At 31.2% G+C, this 19,587-nt stretch overlaps 2 protein-coding genes and 1 long non-coding RNA gene across 3 annotated transcripts in view; all 3 read left to right on the top strand.

The window, feature by feature from the left end:
• The window catches only part of LOC107366690 (cell adhesion molecule DSCAM), a 43,769-nt gene extending 30,764 nt beyond the window's left edge, over positions 1-13,005 (top strand). The window contains exons 9-17 of the mRNA XM_015934316.3: positions 3,088-3,396; positions 4,460-4,530; positions 5,598-5,835; positions 9,828-9,923; positions 10,824-11,009; positions 11,339-11,638; positions 11,707-11,871; positions 12,268-12,606; positions 12,683-13,005. Of these exons, the coding sequence (XP_015789802.2) occupies positions 3,088-3,396; positions 4,460-4,530; positions 5,598-5,835; positions 9,828-9,923; positions 10,824-11,009; positions 11,339-11,638; positions 11,707-11,871; positions 12,268-12,606; positions 12,683-12,726 (1,748 nt within the window). The 3' untranslated portion in view covers positions 12,727-13,005. The remainder of the gene's footprint in view (positions 1-3,087; positions 3,397-4,459; positions 4,531-5,597; positions 5,836-9,827; positions 9,924-10,823; positions 11,010-11,338; positions 11,639-11,706; positions 11,872-12,267; positions 12,607-12,682) is intronic.
• On the top strand, positions 6,826-8,743 carry LOC107366703 (uncharacterized). Its single transcript, XR_001569743.3, has 3 exons — positions 6,826-6,973; positions 7,048-7,300; positions 7,992-8,743. It is a non-coding gene; the product is annotated as an uncharacterized LOC107366703 (long non-coding RNA).
• Positions 13,006-14,376: 1,371 nt separating the features above from the next.
• On the top strand, positions 14,377-18,552 carry LOC107366691 (nonsense-mediated mRNA decay factor SMG8). Its single transcript, XM_015934317.3, has 6 exons — positions 14,377-14,884; positions 14,960-15,146; positions 15,219-15,344; positions 15,469-17,602; positions 17,674-17,851; positions 17,934-18,552. Exons 1-6 carry the CDS (start codon positions 14,799-14,801, stop codon positions 18,232-18,234), a joined length of 3,012 nt encoding a protein of 1,003 aa, XP_015789803.2. The 5' UTR covers positions 14,377-14,798; the 3' UTR covers positions 18,235-18,552.
• Positions 18,553-19,587: the final 1,035 nt, after the last annotated feature.

Genomic DNA, 19,587 nt, shown 5'->3' with positions numbered 1-19,587 from the left:
GAATTGAATTAGAGGTTAAATTATTCGTTGGCGATTCGGTTATAAACGTTTTTCACTTCAATAAAATCCATCTTAAGCATGATGATAACGATGTGATATAAAGTTGAATGGAAATTCTTTTCATCCTTCTTCGATTCTTTATAACCATTGGAACAAGAATTTTGAGATTAAAAGAGTTGGATGAACTAAAAAAGAGTAGAAACTTTTTTTCTTCCTCTTCTCATTGAATCGCCATTGTAGCCTAATTGATTGAGTAAAAATGTATTATTACCATCAATAAACTCTTGAAATTGGTTGAAATGCTGTTTCCAGGGAATCATCTTTTGTAGACTCAACGGATGACCGGATATCATGATATTTCTCACTTGAAAGAAGATACTTCTTCTTTGCTTCTAATTAAGGTTATCATGTTTTTTTGTTCAATTGACGCTGTTTTTGTTGATACAATTTCATTTCCTCTCTTTCTTTCCATTCATCCATTCACTCGAGATGAGATTGCCATACATATTTATTACATGGGATTCAATTAATTATCATCAACGTGACTCGACGTTATTAAAAATGTTGCCATCAATATGATGATGAGAAAGTAATTAGAAAAAAGAAGATGATTTTTTGCTTTTCTTCTTCTTCTTTCGATTCTCATTAAGTTTATTGATTTCCATGTGTGTTCAATTGATTGGCTCTGCTTATTCACGTATCAATGATTGAGAACTGTTCATCAAATATAAATAAGGTTTCATTCAAATGGTTTGAATAACGTCAAGGTTGGAGTCAATGGGAACAAGTGTCAATAGGAATAGACAGAGTATCATTTGAAACGTATTCACAGGTTACTGTAATACAAGTGTAAATGGGAAAGATTATTGTTAGTCAAAAGTCTGAAGCTTGTAATGATTATGATGAAGGATTAGGAAGATGATCAATGGTAATAAGTAGACTAAATTTGGTTCACTTGTTTGGGAATGAAAAAGTGCAAGGCAAAAGCCTCTTGAGATGATCAGTAAAGTGTATTACAAATCAAAATTTGTGTTCCCATTTACATCATCTTCTTGCTATTCATCATTTCGTTGATTCATCAATTTACATCATGGCAAACGGTAACTAATTTATCCAGGTCAAATGCTATTATTTATTAATCATTACTTTTTACAAGACTAGATGGTAACTACAGATGAAATCAGATATCTTGAGAAACTCAATTTTCATTTCCTTCTACTTGATTCTACTGACGATCATTCCAGAAACCTAGCAAATGAAAGCGATTGACCTTATTCGAGTAAAAGGTTAGAAACAACATTCATGTGAATCTCCCTTAACAACTTTACTCATCTACTAAGCAAAATGTTTTACCGATTGTTCGCTAGAAAATGAACTGTTCAATCATTTATGGTGCAAAACTTGAGAAAATAGTGAATAACTAATCATCATTGATGATCATTAAATGCACGAATACACTGAGTTTTTGAAGAGTTTAAAGATCTCTTCCAACTCTAATCTAGCTGTTGGCATATCTTTTGACTTGGATCACATTAGCATCATTCTGATCACTTCGATGACTATCTCGTTGTCAGCCTAAATCGTGACTTAAGTCACTTAGGCTTCACCCTTTGCATGCGGCAAAAGACGCTGCAGTTGATCAATCTTTGATGGCACTTCAAACAAAAACTGTGACTTTAGGTCAAGTTGTCAATCAAACAGAAATTTTAAGTTGCAAATTGTTCGAGTTGAGCTTTAAATGGGCTAAGACAGAAGTAAAGAGAAATAGCAATTAACAATTAGAACTTGATTAATGCAAATAGTAATTAGTTGCTTATGGATTGTCGTAAAAATTGTTATTTAATTGAACATAATGAACATAATGAAAACTACGAGTCTTCCAAATAATGCATCAAACATCCTTTTCAATTGCATTTCATTTTCCTATCCAAATGATGTCTATCTTTAGACCAAAATATAACTCGAGTTATGCTTCTTAATTATTAATAAATTGATTTTCTCTCATTCTGTTCGTATTAAATCACAACTGCAAGTTCACTGCTAGACATGACTATTTACCAACCATGAACTGATGTCAGATATCGCCATTTATTGGATTATACAGAATTTGTAAGAATATCAAAATTGGACGATCCGTTTCAGCAAAAGTAAATCAACTGCAAAACATTTCCAAATAACAATATTATCTGATTTAATTGATTGAAATGGTCATCGAATTGGGTTTAATCAGAGAAAAATCTTAACCTTTTATTTGGAGTTTCGAAATGTTTTCACTTTTTAAGATTGAGTCTCACCATGAACCTTTTCAGGTTAATTTTCATGAGTAAAAACTTTGAAATTATAAATGTTCATCTTTCGTTACTTGCTCAAGAATAAGGTGAATGAAAAGATGAAATGAGATAAAAGCAAATATTCATCTTCTTTTATCCAAACAACTTTATTCAATTTCTTGCACTTCTTTTGAATACTTTTCCTGCTCATCTTACCAGCATCATACTCATCAGAATAATCATCATCATCATGAAGGTTTTCCGTTTGTTTGTTTTCATTGAAGATGAAGATGAACATCGAATGAACCGAAAAGGAGAAAAGTTTCAAAAAATGTTCTTTTTTCTATCAAATCTTGTTTCTCTCCAAAATTCACTTACAATTTAAATCAAATTCAAGTTTTGTTCCTCTTCACCATTTCATTGTTTATATTGACTGTTTTTTAATAACAAAAGCAAAATTGAATTGCTAAAAACCTCAAAAAAAAGTATAAAATATATTTGAGATTTGTTTTGTTTCCACTTCAGAATTTCATTTCTCATTCAATATTTATTTAAACTTTGCATTTAAATACTTAAAAAGATAATTGAGTTTTTAAATCGCGTTTAACATTTCTATCAATTAACGTTGAGTGAAACAAAAAACTGTTGACTTTACAAACCTGGTTCAACTGAGACTAATCATTTCAACTGCATCGACGTAACAATCACGATCAAACTTAATGATTTCTTATTTGCAAAATTTTATGAATTTCTTTTCGAAGTATGAAGAACATTTTGTTCAATTCTAATGCTAATCATGCTTTTGTCTCACCCACAGAATCACCTGATCCACCAACCGATATCAAGACGAGTGACGTTAAAAGTCGAAGCGTCAAAGTAAACTGGGCTCCTTCATTTTCTGGCAATTCACCCATTCAACGTTACCACATTTACCTTCGTGAATATCACAATGAAGTCACCTTTTCGAGTCATCAAAATCGAAACCTGACAATACCGAATAGTGAAACTTCATGGACAATCAATGATTTAGTGCCTCTAACCAATTATACCATTTGCCTTACTGCAGTCAACGAGATTGGTCAAAGTGAACCTAGTCAGTTGGTTAAATTTCAAACCGACGAAGAAGGTAACTTCCGATTTACAAATGAACTTATGTCTCAATATTGAACAAAATCTCGACAATGTTTCGAAAAATGAAAGGATTTTGTAAAAGTATGAAAAGATGAAATTAACTGATGAACAGAGTAATGAGCTTAAAGTCCATCTTTTCGCGTTCAATTTCAGCTTTACTAGCAAATGAATTGAAACAAAGGTTTGCTTCTGCGAGAATCTGTTTTGTTTCAAGACTTTTCAAGATTTCATCTTTTCGCCCTTTAATAACTTTGCGTTTTTCAGCTTTTTTAAGGTTAGTTTTCAGTTGCATTTTTCAATTTTGAAACTCTCATTAAAGTGATTCAATTCAACCTTCAAATTGGTTTACAAGGAAACTCCAAGTGACTGATATACATGCACTTGGCCATTCACCAAGTTTAATTAGCTATGAATAATTGCTGTTGCTAATTGTATCTAAACTTTTGAATCGAGAGTAACATGCAGCTCTAAATAACTCCCTTGATAGTTATTGAACAAATTAAATGAGATTTTGTTTTTGGAAAAATTTCCTAAAAATTAGTGCAATCCAACGAAATTAAAGCTGAACTAGAATCATAAAAAATTGAATAATCATTTGAAGGCGATAAATTAAGGATGAAAAGAGACAGAGAAAACAATTTTTCAATTGCATTTGCTGATAAATTAATCTTGGTCGAAGAAGAAGAAGATGAACGCAAAAAATGACTTTAAAATATGAACAATTTCCTCAGGCTTAGTGAACCTCTTTTCAGTCCAATTTCATGGGAATGAATAAAATGAATTAATAACAAAAAGTGCAACAAAAACAAAAACAATATAAACTTGTCGAGAAGAGTTGAAGTAAACTTTTTTAATTTAAAATTCAAAGCATAACATTTAAGAAACGTAATTGAAAACAAGGGTTGAGAAAATATTGACTCAAGTCTATCAGGAATTGAATAAGACAATATTTTCATCTCAACTCAACCTTTTCGTTCAAAGTTTCAAGTTGATAACAATTCATTCCCTTTGATTCACTCCCAGTCTCACTCCAACTTTTGCCTTCTTAATCTTTTCAGTGCCAAATAAAGCTCCTGACCATTTAAAAGGATATGCATTATCATCTCGGTCAATCAAAGTTGCCTGGAATGTAAGTAACCGTAACTTTACTGGGAGTAAAGTTGAGCCAAATGCTCATCTAAACCTTTTTATTTAGCTTCAAATTAATCCAATTAATGGAGTTGATTAAAATTAGAAACATTCTGGACTCTTGGAAGGGACTTTCAATGGTTTAAGGCAATCATCATGTTAGCAATGAAAATCAATGGACCTTTCAGTTTTGCTAAAAGGATTATCTTGACATGTTGATGAAACTTAATTCATTTCAAGATTATAATTAAATCATTTACTCATCAACCTTAGAGTGTTTTTTGAAGGAAAATGAAAAGAGGATTGAGTTTGGATTAAAGATTAAGATTTTATTGTTTGGTTCAATGAGTCTTGAAACTTTAATCAACATTTTGTGATTCAATTTAAATAGAAATCAATTGCAATTCAATGGTCAATTTGATTGTGTTTTGATTATCTTTGGGATTCGATTTTTTTCTTTTCTTTTTTCTTTGCTTCTATTCCTTCCATTGCTTTCATCTTGTTCATCTAACAGGGAATGATAAATGCTTTTAACCACTGACCAACCGATTAAGGTTCAACTCAATGGTCAAAGTAAATGACAGTAAAGTAAAAATGGTCTCAATGATGTAAATTAATTTATCAGGCTTGATGGTAGACTTGTTCAGTTTAGTTCATTTCTTTTGGTTAATCTCGTTGAATCTGGTTGACTGTTTTAACTTGTAAAATGCCAATCAAAAGTCAACTTTTACAGTTTACTTTTGAGTTGAATTTTAACGGTTTTTCCTGTTCCAATTGAATTTATCGTTTAATGAAAGGAAGACAAATATAGATGATATTTGACTGGACATTAACCTTCCACTTGGATGCATTTCAACTCTTCTTCATCTACTTTTGTCTTATATTTACTGGCCAAGAGTCCACTTGTATATTATTTTTTATTACTAACATCATCATCATTATTATTATCATTATGGAACTCAGTTTTTTTTGTAAAGAAAATGCCTTTTTGTCCATTTTTTTATTCTTTTTTTGTTTTTTCCTTTTCTTTCCATTTCGCTACTCAACCGGTATCTTAATGATGACCAGAGTCCAGAAGCACGATACAGTTTTGGTAAAATAAATGGTTACTATGTTGGTTATCGTCCAGTTGATTCTGGTGATGCTTCAGTTTACAAAACGATAACAATTAGCGATGATTTTAGGCCTGAAATAACGCTGACCAATCTTGAAAGGAAAACAAAATATGAAATTGTTGTTCAAGCCTTTAATTCAAAGGGACCAGGAATTTTATCTGATCCCATTCTTGTTGAAACCTATCATCAAGGTAAGCTACAATTTTAACTCACATTCACATCTAAATCATGTCGATAGAAGTCACAAGACTTTTGTAAAATGAAAATTTTGGTAAAATCGATGTAAACAAAACCATTAATGTATTAACCTTCAAGACTTCTGGTTGCCTCAAAATACCCATTTTGTACTTAACTAATCAATAAGCAAGACAATGATTTATGTCGATTTGACAGCAAATTTCATTCTCTTTTCAAATATCTTGATCATAATTAGAAAATAATTTGATTTATTGGCTTTAATTGTCCAAAAATGTAGGTTAACCAGAATGGTCTTTGGGTTATTTCACTTTAACCGAGCGCACAATAACTTGAGTCTTGATAATCACATAACAATACAGTTATTTCAAGCAGTTTCTGATGAATTGGACGTTGCTTTATGAATCGATGAAATGTTAATCTTTAATCCTGTCAAATTAATCAAATAACTAAACAAAACACCAAAATTAAATGAAAAACAACCTTTTATAATCCTTATTGTTTTTAAAAACAATCGAACCAGAGTCTGTCAAGATCAATTTGCACTTTAAGCGCCACATTCAAATTTAAAGTGATTACACTTGAAAAGCTTTGAACATATTGAATATTAAATTTTTAATTGACTATTTGCCAATTTAAATTTATATTATTTTTGGCTTTTTTCACTCTTGAATTAATTGGATAACAAAATAACAATTGTAAATCAAATTTAGGCTAAAGATGATAGTTTCTACTCTTTTAATTTAATTGAATGGCAAGAAAGGAAATTTAATCAAGAGTTTACATTGATTATTTGCATAGATGATGAACAGAAAGGGAATTGATTAAAGAAATAATCAATAAATTAAAGTTCAACCAAAATGCTAATCTTAAATAATTAAAATAGACAAGATTTGTATGCTTCAAATAACTCATAAATAGCGCCATTCAACTCTCGATGATTCAACTCTTTTCCCTCCTTTTTTTTAATGAACCAACACATGTTTCAACCCAATTCTTGGTTTTGCCCAACTCGTCAACCGTCTAATTAGTAGTTTAATTATTATTTTTATATTAATTAATAACACCATCTAATAATCTTGTTTAATAATGGAATCACCAGTTTTCCCTATTAATTTTAACCGAATGGTAACTGTAAGTATATCTTTGTCCAACTCAATCAGTCTTGACTCTTGCAACTTACACGTCTGAGGTTTTTTTTGTCCAAGGTTTTGTCCGAGTCTGAGGTTATTCCAGTGTTTTATTGTGTCGATTTGGACCTTAAAGCTTCCAAAAATAGTTTACTCAAAGCCAATATTTGATACATTTTTATGGTTAAAACATGGCTTTTGCAAATACATCTTATCAAAGGTTTGGTTAAATGTTCAATACACCTCTAATGGCTAAACAAAGATTCATAATGTGGTCCATGTTAGAAGAGAAAATTAAGTTGAATTGATTTGTGGATTGTTTTCTGTAAAGGTAAGAAAAGAATGTGAAAGTTAAAGAAGATGTAAAAAGGTAAAAAAGAGGATAAAGAAGGAATAAGGAAGAAACAAGATTCAAGAAAAGTGATTTTTAATACCATCTCAAGAAGATGTCTTATGGATGAGGAAAAAAAGGAGATGAAGATGATGATGGGAAAGAGTTTCCTTGTCAACCATTAGATATACTGGGAATGCTTTTGGCAACAATTTTCTTCATCTTCTTTAGTCTTTTTGCGTTCTTCCATCCTCATCCTCATCCTACCCTTGATCCTCTCCAATGCTTTTTCATCATCATCTTGACTGTGATCATCGATCGTCTTAAAGTACATTTCGTCTACTCTTTTGTTATCTTTCTCATCATCTTTCTTTTCTTCCATTCTCTGGCCTAAACATTGTTAAAGGTCAACTTAACGATAAAAACGATTTATCATTTTTTTCCCTTCTTCTGTTGATCCTCATCTTGTGAAGACAAACTATCAAACAGAAACATCTTAAACTGAGTAAACAATTTCAAAGTATAAATAAATATCAACATTTATCCACTTTTTTCATTATTTAGCTTTTTTTAACTCTACTTTTTTGTTGCTTACTTTGAATGTTTCAACAGTTTTTTTTTATTCTAGATTTTTATGATAGATTTAAAATTCTGACCATTTCATTTCTTTTCCCGATTCAACTCTGTTTAGCCTCACATTTCATATTCATAAGTCGACCAAGGTGTGATTGAGTTAATAACCAGGAATCCAACTGTTTGATCAGACGGCAGGAAAAAAAGACATCAAAAGATCAATCAAATGGACTTGAACCTCCTTTCATCATCATCATACCTTGATGTGAAACCATTATGCTGATGGTCTGACTGTGGCAACTTCATTTCAACTTGGAGATGAAGAACAGAGAAAGTGAGAGAAGAAGGAAAAGTTTCCTCATGTTCATCATGTTTTTGATGAGCACAACTTGAGATAAAGTTGAAGACGAGAAAGGAAGGAAGGAAGGAAAAGAAAGAGAAGATAAGGTGTTATAAAGTGTTGATAAACCTTCATCTCACCTTCATTTTACTCATCCTCTTTTTTGGTCTCAAAAAAATCATTACACTTTCCTACCTTTGCTCATCATGAGCATCACCTGAATCTCACTGAGCATCATTCAGTTATCTTTTAATCATCTTAAAAACATTATTATTCTGTGTAAAGAAATTTCCACTTTTCACTCCTTTTCTCTCTTCTTCTTCCTTCTCGTCTTTTCATTTCAATTTCAATTTTGATAACTCATCATGATGACTTTACTCATTCCCAGAATGTTGAGCTAATCTTACCTTTTCAACCATTATCGATCCCCTGATCATGGTAATGATGGAAAACATTAGCAGCAAATCAATACTCATCACTTTCCTCAAACCCTTACTTTGAAAATTATTTTAAAATATTATTGATTATTTATTCTTTTCTATTCATTTTTCCTCCTTTTTTTCTGGTTTATTTTGGGTTAAACATTTATTTAATGTTAACCAAATGATCAGCAAAAACAAGACAATTTTCACTCACCAAATTGCTATTCAACTCAACAATTAGCCAAACATTTATCAAACTGAAAGACAACAAAAAAGTGAACACACAAATATCAATCAATTAATACACAATCAGATCGATGAAAATGTCACAACAAATGTTTGTATTTACAGTGAAACACAATTTATCAAATTTCCACCAACAACTACCAACATTGTTAACCTTATTATCAATTTTTATCATTTATTTCATTTCATTCCATGAACATCCTTTTTCCGTTTTCGGTTGTCACCAAAGGATTTAACCAGTTAATATATACAGTTAATAATGGTTAAAGTCAATGTTTAACCATTTGATTCATTTTTCATTTTTTCAATGTAAAATGGTTTCCAATTGAAAAACTGATTTCCTCAATTTTTATTGTTAACTTTGACAATTTAACTTGGTCTAATGATGATTTAAAGCATCTATTTTTAGTTTTAACTTTCAATTTCCATTCATAATCTGGATTCATCTTTTCATGTTTATGTTTCATGTTTTCATCATTTTTTGGAGTTTAGTTTCTTTTCAATTTTCCTAATTAATTGATTTTTGTTTCTTGATTGTAACTTGAATTGGGAACTTTGAATGGAATCAGATTAAATTACGTGTAATTTGACGAGTTTTTGAGGTTGATTGAAATGAGAAAATCAAATGAAGAGAAAAGACATAATTATATTGATTAAGAAATGAGTGAAACATCATCAAATTACTGATGATTATAATGACTACTGTTGATGGATTTTGATTCAAATTGAAACATTTAGTTGATTTAAAGTTCATCTTAACATCATTAATTTTGAAAAAATTCACTTTAGACTATTCAATATTCAATGTTCATAAAGCAACTCTTCAATATCTTCATTTTTGTCCAAATACAGAAATCAAAGGTTGATTTAGATTCTTTTTGCTATTCAATCAATAATTGTTGTATCATTGATTTACTAATATTAATTTGCTCTTTTCTTGTATCAGATCCACCGAAGCCACCTAAAATTGAATCATCAACGGTTACTTTTACATCAATTACTCTGGAATGGATTGTTGAATCAGACGAGAATCAGATAACAGGTAAAGACTGACAAAAAGGACTTGAATGGTTCCAGTTTAACAATTGCAATGAATTACGATTTGGGAAAAGCTGTGACTTGAAGCCGAGTTAATCAAAAAAGTGAACCTTTTCATCTTCGAAATTCCAAGTTCAAGACTGTTCCAAGTTGTATATGATTAATGTTAACATGAACATTATTTGTCCGCGATTTGAACCAATATTGATCAACAAATTGACAGTTTTTGAGTTTGAATTTTGATCCGAAATGAAAATGGTTCAAAATGTTGCCAAAACTTTAATACATTTGATGTATAACACAATTGTCACCTTGATTTCTGGTTTAAGATTTTTTCTGTTGTTCAATTTTGTTTTGGTTTTTATACAATTCAATATCTAGTTGAGATGAAAGTGAAAACCATGAGAGTGATGGTGACGGTGATAATAAAGATAAATAAGACTTGGGTTGCAATATTTGACCTAAACTATAAAGTGAAACAAGTATTAGCTAAACAACACAGAAATAATCGTAATCTGATATCAAGACTGACAAAGGAAAAGAAAGATTTATTATTACATTATAAATAAGCTTCAATCAGTTCCTAAGAGGATTTGGATTTTGGTGAAACCCAGAGTTTTAACCGGAATCAGAATCACACAAAACTGTGCTTTTAGGATTTTCATTCTTGAACATGACTTATATATTTTGTATCTAATAACAGGGTAAGACAAGCAAATGTGTTAACACTCGTTTTGTAACCATAAATATCCATGTAACAGTTTATTATGATCATGGATTGACTTTAACCATTCAGTCTAAGAATTGAGTTTAACGTTAAAACCAAAAGGATTGAGTTAAATCTAAACATGAGTCGAAAAGAAACCATGAATTTTATAACTAATTCAATGTCATTTTCCACCAGGTTTCATCATCAGAGCAAGTTCAACTAAAAATGATGTTTTTGAAAAGCGAGTTACATCCAGTCAATTTAATCACACTCTTCATGGACTTTTTTGTGGCACCTTTTATGAGATAACAATAAGAGCCTTTAATTCAATTGGAACCGGTGATTCAAGTGAACCATTGAGAGTTAAAACGAGTGGATCAGGTAATCAAGATGATTAATCTAATTTATTAATCATAACTTTCCTTCACTGACTGTACTATTACCAGTTGGCTTGCAAGAACTATGAGTTAAATTCAGGCTTTATTTCATGTTTTTCATCTTCTTTTAGATGTGTTTTGCTTTTGTTTTTGCGTACAAAACAAAATAGCCAAAATGTTATTGCTTTTTTATGTGTTTAAAGAGCATAAAAGCAACAAACATTAACATTATGATCGTTATTATCATCATTTTTGACTTTTCACATTTCACTTTTATCAATCCATGAATGTAAAATACTAACTCTTTTTTTTCTTGATTGTCATCTCTTATAGTTCCAATTGCTCCAGTCAAGGAAATGTTTATCAGCTACATCAATGCAACTTCAATTGAAGTTGATTTAACCTCTTGGAAATCATCTGGTTGTACAATTAAACACTTCTCAATCAAATATAAAACTCAGAAAGAAAAAATGTGGACAATTGTATCCAATATGATACTTATGGGTAAAAAGACTATTTGGATTGATGGTCTTCATCCACAAACTTGGTATCATTTAAAATCAACAGCTTACTCCGATGCTGGATCCACTGATGCCGTTTATAGTCTGATGACAACTCATTTTGTTGATAAAGGTTTTTACTTTGACCATGGATCAATCTAATCAATTAACTAATTGGCTTTTTATTACATCTTTCCTTAGAGAGGCCATTATTACCCTTGACTTACAATCAATCATATTATCAAGTATTTTTTGAACTTGAAATCCTGTTACCTCTGGTATTATCACTGATGGTTGTTGTTGCTGTTATTGTACTCATCTGTATAATGATGAATAAACGGATTCCTGAACAAGCTTTATACACAAGTAGGTTCAACTTTCCTTGTCTGAATGTTTATACTTTCCGGAAAAAAAGTTAATTTAGATTCTTCAAACTAAACAATTCCCATGTTAATGAATGTTGTACAAACAATAATTAAAAACTATGATCTAATGAAAACCTAAAAACAAACTCGAGTTGGTTACGCCATCTACTTGTTATCTCAAGACACTTATTTTCCAGTTAAATTCCTGTTTTTATGTTAACAACCGCTTCATTTCATTTTAAAAAATGATTTATTATACACTTGAATCTTTAATTAATAGCTTTTTTTATTTGTTAGTACATTGATTAGTATTGAAACGAACATTTTTTTGTGTTAATTTTTCAATTTCTTAAAGACTCATCTAATTTATTTTTACATTTATTATGTGTTTCAAAAGGATCACCTGAAATAACAAAAGGAGGAATCTTGTCAAAGCAAGTTGATGAAATGGGCTTAAATGAATTTGAAAAGACTCGAACTAAAGTGATTATGGGACCAGATCAATCATTAATTGCTTATCCATCACCTTATGCTTCCGTCCAGATAAACGGATCCAATTTGACTGAACCTTCTCTAGGTTCAACAATCCAATCATCAACGTCGACTTTAAAAGCAAATAATACTCTAAATAATAATGGTTGTATTGATCAAAGATTTATCGAAGAGACTCCATATGCTACCGTTAAACGTACACCAAGACATTGTAAAGCAGATAGAAATGTGTATGATTATCCAGGTATAGTAAACAAATTAACTCTTTTCTCTTTCTTAATTTGAGTTACTAATGTTACATTTTTATCTCCTCTTTTCAGTTCCTCTTAACAAATCAAATGTTCATCCAATGTATTCCGAATGAGAGTTGACTTAGATTTACTGACAATCAACCTCCCGTTTTATGTGCCAATGGTAGACGCAATTGAAGATAAATTGACAACTATTTTTAATCCTTTTCTTGCCTCCTAAAACATTCAAATGGTTAATCATTCAATGAAATTGATTCCAATGATTCGTCATACAATGTAATCTGTAGACTTATAATTTTGAAAATTACAAGTCAAATCATCGAGCTTCCTGATTCATTTTTTATAAATTGAAACATAATGTATAAAAGTTATTAAAATTGATTTACAAAGAATGTTGAAAGTGTTTAAATTACTTATTGTGATCCTCGTTGTAAACAAACTTTCATACAAATATCGGTTATTGAAGAAGTAAGCAAGAAAACTGAAAAAAATCTCGTTAAATTGTTTAACTATTGTAATTAAATCGAGTTGGAATGCAACTTTGAAGCTCTAATAGACATTTAGCAATCAATTTTGACTGCTTCGAAATAAATCAACGAAAATTGAGACGATTATTGACCTCAAGGTGTAAAAAAAGTTTTAAATTTAACACTTAAATTGAAGTTAGGAGCCTTTTTCACAAGATTTGAATATCCTACTTTTGATAATATTTTCAATTCAATTGTTACAACAATAAGAAAGAGTTAGAAATCTTATTCTACGACTAGTAAATGTATACTCAATTAAAAACAACTTGCAGTATAATTAAAATTTTATTTCACATCCTACTTCAATTTAATTGTAATTCATCAGCTTTTCTATCTGTTGACCTCTAGTTAAAATGAGACTTAAAGCAATTTCTAATATAATTTCAGTTTTTTTAGTTCTGTTTTTGGTTATTTCATTGGTGAATTGTTTTTATATTAACGTAATACAAGAGCAAGGTTCGGATGGCTCTGAAGAGGACCCAATTCTCCATAATCCCGAAAATCATCCAGTTTCAGAACCTAATCCAAGTGACAATGAACTGACGAGTGTGGACTCTGTCACAAGCCACGACGAGTTGACCAACATTAATCATTTTACAAACGAAACAATGCAAGATGAAAATGAAGGTGAAAATGATGAAGGTGAAAATGATGATGGTGATAGGGAATCTGATGGAAATGAAGATGAAGATCAATCGGATTCCGGTATGGATGATGAAGGAACTATCCATGAAAGCGACGCAGACCCAAATTTTAGATCAACCCATATCCACGTCGATCCAGTTCATTCATCGGCTGTGGTATCAAAATCGACTAATTTTACTATATATGCCACAATCATCATCTTTATCCTTACATCAATTTAAACCTTTTCCTAATTGTTTTCCTGATTCTCCTGATTCATATAACTCAATCAACAATCAAATCCATTATTTATTTATTAAAAATAAATTTAAAGAATAAATTCTCACTCTATTTTGCTCTGGAATGGGTAAAGAAATGAAAGGTTGAATCAGATGTATTTAAAAAAGCATTATCTTATCTTGTTAGAATACTGAAACACAGCAAATTTTTTGAACACATTCATAGTCCATTTAATGGTCATTTATATTATGTTTGTCTAAAACAATTGCTAATTAATCAGTTAAACAATAAGCAATTGAAAATGGATGGCCGGTCGATTTTTAAACATGGCGGTTAGTCAAAGTAGCTATGGTTATATAGTCGTTGCTTTAAGGTCTTTAAGAAGGGATCTCACTGTAAACATAATAACAAGTTGCTATCAACAACTAAACTTATAGTCTTGGTTTTCACTCTTAATTATTTACAATTAATTGATTCTTGATTGTCTGTTGTTGCCATTCTATTTGCATCAGTATCTCTATCATCTTGTCAACCTATTTTCATGCTGTTCATTTCTTTGCTTCATCCTATCATCTGTTCTCTCCATTCTGGTTTCTCTGAATATCTTTTTTTGATGCCTAACTAACTCAAGATTGATTTTGTTTTATTAATTTAGCTGTCTATTAATATTTGTTGGCAAATTGGGTAGACCAAATTTTCTCACATGTGTTTAAATATTTATAAATCAACAGCAGTTCGCATATCTTTTATCACCTAGCCAAGTTACCAAACTGGTTACAATCTTTAGATAGATAATGGCGCCAGATTATCCAATTAAATCACCTGGACTTAATGGTGATGTTAATTGTAAATTCAACTTGACTGATCTGGATAGTCTAAGGTAAATATTCTTTGTCGGTTTTGTTTTTATTTGAACAATGCTCATACATCTTTTCTCTCGTTTTTTTTCTCCTAGAAATACATTTCAGTTTCTGTCGTCTAATTATCCAAATTTTCAAAAAGATAAAATCTGTGTTGTCTCAATTATTGGTAAATCTTCAGCTGGAGCAAGAGCTTGTAAAGCAACATTAATTGATGACTGTTTGGGTAAAAATGTTTTCAGAGGAAAATTCTGTGATAATAAAAAATTAGTTGATGAATCGGTAAGCCTTAGCTATATTGAACAAATTTAGACTTCATTTGGAACTAATCATGAAAATTACTTAATCTTCCAGGTTATCAATGTCGAAGGCTATTTTGATTCACGGAGTCGAGTTATATTTCTACATTTGATTTCCCCATTAGATACTGACGTTTTAACTCATCTTTCTAAGATAATGGGCCATGAATTTGAGTCAAAGGTAAAACTCACTTGCCTTAAACTCATAACAATCTCAAAATCTTGTCAATTGTAATTGATTCAACAGACCGTTTATCATACTTAAATTACAAGTTATTTTAGCTCCTTATTTTTCTTCTTTTCAGGGTTTTTTCCAAAACTTTACCGACATTACTTTCAAAACAGCAAAAATTCTTCTGTTTATGTTCATCATCTCTCACATTGTCGTGATTGTCCACCCAACGCCACATTTTGATCTCAACTATCTTCAATTATTTAGACTATTGGATATCGCTCGAGTAAAAACTTCTCCCTTGGTATCTGAAGTTCTTCGTGATTTTCATATTTCTGATGATTGGGTATTCAGTGGTCGTCCTTGCTCTCCTAGAGTTCTATTTGTGTTTGAAGCCTACCAAAATTCTAAATATATAAGTGCTAACAAGCGAACTCATGAGCAACATTTAGAAGATCAAATTTATCGATTCTTGAGGAAAAGTCGCATCATAACAAATATTTGTGCCAATTCATTATTTGCCATTTGCAATCAATCAGATTTTGTTTATATTTCTAATCAAGATCCAACCATTCGAGATGCTCATGATTTCTTGAAGAAATTGATGCAAAAATTTTGTTCTCAAGAGCAAGATAACTCTGATGTGGATCCAAAAAGTGGTAAAACTTTCTATCAATTTCTTTGGTCTCATATTTCAACAGCTTTAACAAAAGGATTTGATGATAATGTCGGTCGACACAATGCTGTAACAGTGTTCGAGCTTCCAGTAGCTGAAGACTTTTTCTTAATTGCTGAAAAATTACACAATTTGCTATTCAACCCAGAAGATGCATCGTACAAAGATTCATTGCCTTCATTTAATCAAATGCGAAATTCACTCGATATTGACTCAAGATTCTCTGAAGCAAGGTGCAACAAAGTCTTGCCTATTGCTTTCAGCATATATCAAGAAGGTTTACCATCTCACTATACTTCAGATTTTCACGTTCGTAAAGTGGCCCAAGCCATGCACTTTTTCACCGTTCAATCTCGTGGACCTGCTTTATATAGTTATTTGAGACGGCTGAAAGACGAGTGTGATGAATTTTGGAACAATGGTCGACAGATGTGTGAAGTTCTCAGTTTAACTGGTAATAATTGTATAAATCCTGCTCATCGAACAAAACCAGAAGACGATGATCACTATGAAGAGCTCATCTCTAAAACAGAGCCTCATTATCCAATTATGCCGCATTGCAGTGGAGTTAAGATAACTTCAGCTTGTGATTGTGGTCGTCGTCAGGCAAACCGTGAAGATCCATTTACTGTTAAAAGTGCTAACTACGATTTTTACTGTTTATTTTCCTCAAAGTGTAATTGTAGCCACTTAGAAAGAATCGAGTTTCCAGTTTTCCAGCCAAGCACGTCCGACATAAGACCAGCTAAACTTAATCGCTTTTTTGATCGATTTGAAAATCTTGGTTTAGACTCAAGTGAAACTGAATTTGAAAGTCAACCTGGTACCGATCAAGTTTCTTTAACTGATCTATCGCAAGCATTGGTAGGAGAGCAAAGCTTGGAACCATTTAAAAGAACCGAAGCTTCCTGTAAAGAGGATGCAAGTGGCGATAAATCTGTTGAATTGAAAAATGGGACACCAAAAGAAGTCAAAGAGCAAGACGCACCTCAACGAACTGAAGCTGATAAAGGTAAATCTACTCCATTGAAAAGTCCAAGTTTAGTTGTTGAGAATTGGGATAGTTTGGACAATAATGATGAGGATGATAAGGATGTTAAGGATGTTAAGGATGATAAGGATAATGTCAATGCTGGTGTAGCTGATGATGAAGAGGACAACGAAGAAGAAGACGACAATGATGATGATGACGATGAAGAAGATGATGATGATGATGAAGATGAAGGAAATGAGAATGGAGATAAAACGGACAAAGGTCGGGACATTCAGTTGATTATCAGAGAATATAATCGAAGTCCTCACTCAAGCGTCCTTAATCAACATTCAACAACTGAATATCTTCCTGGAATGCTTCATTCAATGTCACCTTTTGGTTTGCTGCCCAAATTTTCATCCTGGTCATTAGTTTGTCTTGGTCCATCAAGTCTTTACTCTCATAATATGGGAGTTCAGGATCAACCTGGTTTCATTTCTGGAACCAATTTTTTATTACCATGGGATGTAACAGTTAAACTCGAGCATTCAGGCCAGCTACCTCCTTTATGGGAAGGTAAAAGACCACCAGGAATAAAGAATAAAAAAACTCTTAAAGGTATAATTTTTGTTTTTTTCATTCACCAATATTAAAATATTATTATAATAATTGTTCTGTTTCCCTTAAAGATGGAACTCAATTTACTGTAAAAATTTTCATTGGAGTTGAATATGAATGCCCAAGAGGTCACAGGTTCATGTCATCTAAACCAGCAAGTGTTTTGAAGGCCAATATGGGCATTGTCAAGGAAAATGCAAACAGTATCGCTTCAAATGATATGCCTCTCTATGTTCCTTGTGTCTGCAGGTAATTATGATTACAAAAACTTGATTAATTTGTTTACAGCCTTTATTTTTATTCTGATGTAATTAATTCCTTTATTTTGTAGTCGATCTGGTAAACTATTGTATGGTCAGCTAATGAGATTGCACGTTGTCACTCCAAAAGCTCCGGTTCATGTTACCCTCAATCCTCGAGTTCAACCTGCTCCTCCTCCTTGCCCAATATTTTCCCCTGGCAACGCTGAGCCTGTTAAATTATCACAATCAGCATATTGGGTTCTTAGGCTACCATTTGTTTATCAAGGAGATCATGGTGTTTACATGCCTTACAAAGATCGACTTGATGCCTGTCGGTTGCTTAAAGGTACCTATGGAATATCAGATTATGTTTCAAGGGCCAAAAAATGACCCAGATATTAAGGTGATTAACAGGAATCCAAACAATACTTGAATTGATCGAAATCAAATTAAGTTGACTGAAAGTCGGGCAAAATCTTCATACAATGGATTGGCAGATTAAACTAAGATTTTCGCTCCAGTTTCAACTAAATCAGATTATCAAGTTATCAATATTTGCAGTGAATTGCAAATTATTGCGAATGCTTGATTCTAAATGAAAATGTTGCTTCATTTCAAATGAATAGAGTAATAGTCTGTTCATTGAACAAATAATCAACTTCCTTTGGTGAAATGTGGAAACAATAAATGAAGAGGAAGAATAATTTATATTTTTTTCACACTTGTTTTATTTTTCCCCTTCATCAATGATAGATGGGTAAACCTATTTTGAGCTAATTACACATTTTAAATTAAGATATTATTCCAATCAGAATCATATTCTACACCCAACACCTATTCCTGAACTTTTAATGAGTTAATTTCAAAATGTGTATCAAAAACGGTTCAAAAATTAGCAGCAAATTTATAAAATGTTCAACAATTATCTTTAATGTTGGAATAAGAGGAAATTTTTTTAAATAATATTCTGGTCACAAATTTGATTCACCTTTCAAAACAGTTGTAATTGATGAATGGAGAACGATTTGGTTAATCAATATTTCAAATCAACAATCGTTGATGAGGTAAATAACTTAATATTTACTTAGGTGGTTAACCATTAACGCAATCACATTGGTAATAGTTAATAACATTGAATACACTGAATGAAATGAAAACATTTCAAAGGCAATCAAGTGAGTATTTGATATTTCAATAACTGATAGCAAAATACTATTAATGTGCTTGTTTATTAAATTGTTTATTGAACAAAGTAACAAATTAAACATCTTTACACTGGCCAATTTCAAGTATTATCACTTGAGTTATTGTTAAGTATCTATAATAATGATAAATTACAATTTAACTGGCCAAGTGAACTTTAATCCTTAATTGTTACAACATATTTTCACGATAAGAAAGGCTGTAAAGCTATGGATGCAAAAATAGCAACATTGAATTTCAACATTGATTATCTAGACAAGAAACTGATTACTTTGTAAATGTTTTCTTAGACAATAACAAGCAGAAATGGAGTCTGAATATAATTACTTAATTACATCAATTATAACATGTTTTAATTGACTCCAGCAAATAAAGTCTACACACAAATTAATGGCAAATAAACAATTGATGTATTCACCAGTCTGCTGGTTTTATTATTTTCATTAAAGTGGATCAAATCTTTGGTCAACCATTGCCAATGAATGATTAAAATAGCTTCTCAGGATTGCCATTATGTTTGAAATAAATAGCTTCCATTGA

Source organism: Tetranychus urticae, chromosome 2, assembly GCF_039701765.1.
Source record: "Tetranychus urticae isolate SD_2017Ah chromosome 2, NJAU_TeUrti_SD_1.0, whole genome shotgun sequence".
Lineage (NCBI taxonomy): Eukaryota > Metazoa > Arthropoda > Arachnida > Trombidiformes > Tetranychidae > Tetranychus > Tetranychus urticae.
This window is presented reverse-complemented; position numbering and strand designations above follow the sequence as displayed.